This window comes from Orycteropus afer, unplaced genomic scaffold (assembly GCF_000298275.1).
Source record: "Orycteropus afer afer isolate SDZICR_OR568_19922 unplaced genomic scaffold, OryAfe1.0 scaffold00151, whole genome shotgun sequence".
In the NCBI taxonomy this organism is placed as follows: Eukaryota; Metazoa; Chordata; class Mammalia; order Tubulidentata; family Orycteropodidae; genus Orycteropus; species Orycteropus afer.
This window is the reverse complement of record NW_006921738.1, coordinates 4,321,516-4,328,745: the sequence shown is the minus strand read 5'-3', so window position 1 is coordinate 4,328,745 and position 7,230 is coordinate 4,321,516. Positions and strand designations below refer to the sequence as shown.

At 38.4% G+C, this 7,230-nt stretch overlaps 1 protein-coding gene across 1 annotated transcript in view; it reads left to right on the top strand.

Moving 5' to 3' along the window:
• EEA1 (early endosome antigen 1) overlaps positions 1 to 7,230 on the top strand; it is a 204,052-nt gene that overhangs the window by 158,908 nt on the left and 37,914 nt on the right. Inside the window, exon 21 of the mRNA XM_042781687.1 lies at positions 5,904 to 6,098. Coding sequence (XP_042637621.1) covers positions 5,904 to 6,098 — 195 coding nt within the window. The remainder of the gene's footprint in view (positions 1 to 5,903; positions 6,099 to 7,230) is intronic.

Sequence of the window (7,230 nt, the reverse complement as noted above, 5' to 3'; positions counted from 1 at the left end):
TTGCCACTGCATGGGACTTTCCAGTCTGGGCAGGTCCTGTCACTTCGGTTGTCTTATCAGGCTGTCTCATCAGAGTCTGACACCCAGAGGAAGCTGCTAACTGAAATGTTGGTGGCTTGGGTTTGCTTCGGCCTAACACTTTATATTTTCAAATTATTTTCAGTTACACTTAGGTCAAAGAGAAATTTATTTTTCTGAAATAAAATGGATCATATATACATAATTAAAAATGTCTTTTGTGCTCTACTTACTACTAAAAGGATTTAAGCTAGTTTGTTATACAAGGTACAAATAATAATATGTGTAGAAATTTTGAGTCAACCAACTAAAGAGTTGTATTTAGGTAATCTATCTTAAGCAACATTATGTGGTTGAAAAAAAAATCTTTATAGGCTTTCCACTGAAATTACCTTTCCAGGGCTTTTTATCTCATAGATATTTATATTAATGATATAGCTGATTGTGATAGTTAAGGTTATATGTCAACTTGGCTGGGCCTGGTTTTGAGTGGCTGGGCAGCTGGTGGTAGTTATTCCCCATGGTGAGACTACCAATTAACTCCATGGGGGAATCTACCATGAGCAGCTGAGTAGCTGCTTTAGTGGTGTGGTCTGCTTCCCTTATGTAAGGAGTATATTTGTGAATGATCTCTAGCTTCCTGGCATGCTTGGACCCTGCGTGTAGCTGAGTCTTCATTTAGCAGCTTGCCATGCTCTGCTGATCTTTGGACTTTTAATGGACTTGAATCAATGGCCAGCTATGTGGTTTGGTAATATCGGGACTGTACCTTTTCACTTGTTGACTTTGGGTTTCTCAGCCTCAGCAGCCAGTAGCTGCCTGAGTGAAGAGATGCCTCTAGCTTCAATGGGATGGAAGCAAGAGGCAGAGCTGAAGCCCAATGTCGAGGGGCTTTCACCCAGCCCCCTAGAGCCTGGCACTTTGAACTTGGACTTCTAGCCTCCAAAATTGTAAGAGAATAAACTCCTGCTTGTTCGAGCCATTCCATTTGTGGTATATTTCTGTTAGCATGACTCTAGAGATAACCAAAACACTGATAATGGTTGTATAACAACCAAGAGGCATTTGGTTAATGCTTTTCTTGATCTCCAGCAAAAACGAAAAAGGGGCAGGAGGCGAGGTTAGGCCCCAAGCCTCCTAGAGCAAGGAAAGGGAGGGAGCAGGAGTGGCCTCAGGGACCTTAGGAGTGGCAGGATATCCAAGTAAAAAGGGGCGGGAGGCAAGGCAGGCCCCAAGCTCCCTAGAGCCAGGAAAATGAGGGAGCAGACAGGGACGACAGAGTGGCAGGTTCCAGGTAGGAATTAGGTAAGGGGAGGGTGCAGAGGTTTCCAACAGCTAAGGGACACAAATTTTTTGTCAGTTTGTCATCATGTGAGGCTTGTACATTGCTGTGAGGCTTGAGGCTGTGCCACTGGTGTTTCGGATAACAGCAGAGTTGCACATGGTGCACAGGTTTCAAAGCAGCTTACAGACTGACAGACTAGGAAGAAGGAGGGGGCCATCCACTTTTCAAAAATTGACCAGGGAAAACCTTATGCATAGAAGAGAAACACTGTCTAATACATTACTGGGCAACTTTATGAATAGCTTGGAAGCATTGTCCAACACAATGCAGGAAGATGAGCCCCTTGAATCAGAAGGCACTCAATATAGGATTGGGAAAGAGCTGCCTCATCAGAGTAGAACCAACCTTAATGATAAGGATAAAGTAAGTCTTTCAGGACTTCCATATGCTGAAGTGACATGACGCAAATTGAGGAGAAACAGATGCAAACATCCATTAATAATCAGAACAGGGAATGTACAAAGTATGAATTTAGGAAAATTGGAAGTTTTAAAAAGTGAAATGAAATGCATAAAGATTGCTATTTTAGGCATTATTGAGCTGAAATGGACTGGTTTTGGCCATTTTGAATCAGACCACCATATGATCTACTATGCCAGGAATGACGACACATTGAACAGCAATGGCATGGCATTCATCATCACAAAGGGAGTTTCAAGATCTGTCCTGAAGTACAATGCTGTCAGTGATAGGATAATATCCATACATATACAAAGAAGACCTGTTAATACTACTGTTATTCAAATGTATGCACCAACCACCAAAGCCAAAGATGAGGACATTGAACATTTTTATTGATTTCTCCAGTCCAAAATTGACTGAACGTGCAATGAAGATGTGTTGCTAATCACTGGTGATTGGAATGCAAAAGTTGGAAACAAAGAAGAATCACCAGTTTTTGGAAAATTTGGCCTTAGTGACAGAAGTAATGATGGAGATCGCATGATAGAATTTTGCAAGACCAATGACTTATTCATTGCAAATACCTTTTTCAACATCACAAACGGCGGCTATACATATGGACTTTGCCAGATGGAGTATACAGGAATCAGATTGATTACATCTGTGGCAAGAGGCAATGGAAAAGCTCAATGTCTTCAGCCAAAACAAGGCTAGGTGTTGATTGTGGAACAGACCGTAAACTGCTCATATGCAAGTTCTACTTGAAGTTGAAGACAATTAAAACAAGTCCCCGAGAGCCAAAATATGATCTTGAATATATCCCCCCTGAATTTAGAGACCATCTAAAGAATAAATTTGATGCATTGAACACCAGTCACCTAAAACCAGAAGAATAGTGGGATGGCATTAAGAACATCATCCATGAAGAAAGCAAGAGGTCATTAAAAAGATGAGAAAGAAAGAAAAGACCAAAGTGGATGTCAGAAGAGACTCTGAAACTTGCCCTTGAGCAAAGAGTAGCTAAAGCAAATGGAAGAAATGACAAGATAAAAGAGCTGAACAGAAGATTTCAAAGAGCAGGTTGAGCAGACAAAGCCAGTTACTATAAGGAAATGGGCAAAGATCTGGAGTTAGAAAACCAAAAGAGAAGAACATGCTTGGCATTTCTCAAACTGAAAGAAGTGAGGAAAATAGTTAAGCCTCAAGTTGCAATATTGAAAGATTCTATGGGCAAAATATTGAATGATGCACGAAGCATCAAAAGAAGATGGAAGGAATACACAGTCACGGTACCAAAAAGAACTGGTCGATATTCATCCATTTTAGGAGGTGGCATATGTTCAAGAACCAATGGTATTGAAGGAAGAAGTCGAAGCTGCACTGAAAGACTTGGTAAAGAACAAAGCTCCAGGAATTGACAGAATACCCACTGAGATGTTTCAATAAACAGATGCCGTGCTGAAGGCACTGACTTGATTATGCCAATAGATTTGGAAGACAGCTACCTGGCCAACTGACTGGAAGAGATCCATATTTGTACCCATTCCAAAGCAAGGTGATCCCACAGAATGTGGAAATTATCAAATAATATCTTTAATATCGTATGCAAGTAAAATCTTACTGAAGATAATTCAAAAATGGTTGCAGCAGTATATTGACAGAGAACTTCCAGAAATACAAGCTGGTTTCAGATGTGGATATGGAACGAGGGATATCATTGCTGATGTCAGATGGATCTTGGCTCAAAGCAAAGAATACCAGAAAGATGTTTACTTGTGTTTTATTGAGTATGCAAAAGCATTCCATTGGGTGGATCATAACAAATTGTGGATAACATTGGGAAGAATGGGAATTCCAGAACACTTAATTGTACTCATAAGGAACCTGTACATAGACCAGGAGGCTGTCATTCAAACAGAGAAACGGAAAACTGCATGGTTTATAATCAAGAGGGGAGTGTCAGGGTTGTATCCTTTTGCCATATTTATTCAATCTGTATGCTCAGCAAAATAATCTGGAGGCTGGACCGTATGAAGAAGAATATAGCATCAGGTTTGGAGGAAGATCATTAACAACATGTCATGTGCTGACGACACAACTTTGCTTGCTGAAAGTAAGGATGACTTGAAGTACTTACTGATGAAGATTGAAGACTACAGTCCGCAGTATGGATTACATCTCAATAAAAATAAAACAAAAATCCTCACAACCCTACCTATAAGCAGCATTATGATAAATGGAGAAAAGATTGAAATTGTCAGACTTCACATTGCTTGGTTCTATAATACACCAATGAAAGTAGCTGTCAGGACATCAGATGACGTATAGCACTAGGCACATCAGCTGTGAAGGACCTCTTTCAAACGCTGAAGAGCAAAGATATCTATCTCCTTGAGGACGAAGGTGCACCTTACACAAGCTATGGTATTTTCAGTCACCTCGTATGCATTTGAGAGCTGGACAGTGAATAAGGAGGACCAAAGAAGGGTTGATGCTTTTGAGCTGTAGTGTTGGCAAAGAATGCTGATAGTACCGTGGACTGCTAGAAAGACTAACAGGTCTGTCCTGGAGGAAGTGCAGCCAGAATGTTCCTCGGAGGTGAGAGTGGCCAAACTTTGTGTCACCTACTTTGGTCATGTTGATAGAATGGACCCTTCCCTGGAGAAGGATGTCATCCTTGGTAAGGTGGAGGGTCAACCTTACCAAGGAGGGGAGGGCCCTCAGTGAGATGGGTTGACATGGTGACAGCGCCATGGGCTCAACTATAGCAAGAGTCATGGAGCTGGCTCAGGATCGGGCAGTGTTTCATTCTGCTGTGCATAGAGTCGCTGTGAGTCAGAGACGACTTGATGGCATTTAACAACAACAACAACAACCACAAAAACAAACAAGGAAACAAGTAAAGGAAGCTGTTGTTCTCTGAGTCCAGGCATGTGGCTTTCTAGAAATCTTATTTGATAAAGCAGCAAAACCTAGTCCTGGTAATTGTTTGATGTAACTGTGTTCTGGCTGTTGATTGAAAGAAGTTACCTGTGCTATAGATGCCACACACATAAGTTGAAAAATTATTCAGAGCCCAAGCACTGAATCCAGATTGTTCAGATTTATATCCTGGCTGTGCCAATTATTAGGTATCTGTCTTGTCTTTTCTTGGGCAGATTATGTGATCTCTTTGTGCTTTTGTTTCCGCAGCAGTAAAATGAAGTAGAATCCGTTTAGAGAGTTATTTTGAGAAATAAATAGGTTAATATGTTTAAATGGGTTAGAACACTAACTATAACAATGCAGATGCTCTAATGTTAAATGCAATTTTTTAATCATAATCATTATTTTTACACTACTTTACACTTCCATTTCACAAAAATATCTCCCTGAGCATTGAGGATAAGCTGAGGCATCCATACACAGTACTAAAAATTTCTCAAAAGTAAACTACAAATGATCAAACTACATTTTTAATGACATACATGGAACCTGAAAGCATGACTTTAGCTGGAAGGGCAGGAGATAATAGTGGATCACGTTGGCCACAGAGGAACCTCAGTGTGACTACTCTATGTTGTCTAACTTTGAACAGAGATGCATTTTGTGGTGGATTGCCAAAATAAAATAGTAGCAGCATATGCCCCAGATTTGCAAATGAGGTAAGTATTTTCACAGTATAGTTTACTGTCATCAGACAGATGCTAAATATGTTTGCCAAAAATGATTTTTGGTTTACCTGAGTTAATATGGAGCTATTCTTTCTGATTACCTGTGGCCAGTAGGCTCAGTAGCTTCTTGAGAATATTCTTGAAAACCAGTAGACATTCTAGCACTTTAGAGATTGATGCTGATGTTTCTATTCCCTATGATATAAAGAAATGCTAGTCTAGTTAATTAGCAAGCTTTATTCAAATAAACATTTATAAGTTCAAAAGGTAGGAAGATACTAATAAGCAAATATTGAAGATAAATTCAGCATGTTATCTCAAAGCAAATGACATTTACTCCATGAGAGAGCTTCTGTTTTTTCCTCTTTTTTATTTACCACTTGTGGCCAACAGGCTCAGTAGTTTCAACATGTCTGGCATGTAGTAGGTAGTCAAAAAATATTAGATGAATAAATAAATGAATACTAATCTTTTATTTGTTTTAGACATCTTCTCAGTTGAAGTTGGAGCTTAATTCAGTGCAGGGACAAGTCACACTGGCCCAAAATACATTGAAACAAAAAGAAAAAGAACAGCAACAACTTCAGGGGAACATAAATGAGCTAAAGCAATTGACCGAACAGAAGAAAAAGCAAATTGAAGCACTCCAAGGAGAAGTTAAAATTGCTGTTTCACAGAAGGTAATGATACATTCATTTACTTTTTATAAAAACACACTGCCATCGAGTTGGATCCAACTCATAGCGACCCCACCTTGGGTTTCCAAGGCAGTATCACTACAGATGTGGATTGCACAACCTTCCTTCCGAGGAGTGACTGGTGGGTTTGAACTGCCAGCCTTCTGGATAGCAGTCAAATGCCTTAGTATAAGCAAAAAAAAGAAAAGAAAAGAAAGCTTCACAATTAAGATAATAGGATGACCACACAGATGAATTGCAATGCAGAAAAGTTAATATATGCCAAAAATATTTTTAAGTCAAAATGTATAAAAACACTTTTTTATAGGATTACATGTCTAACTTTCGATTTCCAGATAATATAACCATATTGTCATATTATTCTTATTTAAACTTCTAGCACTATTTGCCTTTTTAGTTATACATCTACCTTTTTGTAAAGTAACATAGAACTAATCCTTTGAAATAATTTATGTAACATTTGTAGTGTATTTGAAAAATTTAAAGATATTTTGAACATACAAGATTTTTATTAAGGGAAGATAATTAAGAACAAAAATCACAAAATGGTATCTATTTAAAATAATCAGTACGATCAGGTCATACAGTTAAAATTGTTTGGTATTTTCAGTTACATCGTAATGGTTTCCATTTCCATACCTATTCTGATTTATTATTAAGGATCTATTCTTCATTCTTAAAAAGATTTAATACTAGTCCTAATCAAGAGTTGATTAAAATAGATTTCACTTCATATAAAATATTTGAATAAAGTGAGTTGTTTCCCCACTGTTGTTATGTGCATATTAATTAATTTGTGACACACATTAGCTTTATAACCACAGGGAAGTAATTAATTTTTTTAAGCATAATAAAATTTTGTCCTAGATTTGTTGTAAGTTTCAGAAAATGTATTTAAGGTACCTACTACTGTGCCCAGTGCAAATGTGTTGGATATTATATGGGAGAACAGCAAAGTATGATTTAGGAACTGTCAGTGTGGTGGGTCATGCAGTGGTGGTCCATGACAAATGAAATAGGGAACACAAGAATAATGTTTAAATAGGGGTAGATGTGTGTCTATACAAATACATATATACACACACACACATATAGAACACATAGGTGGATATAT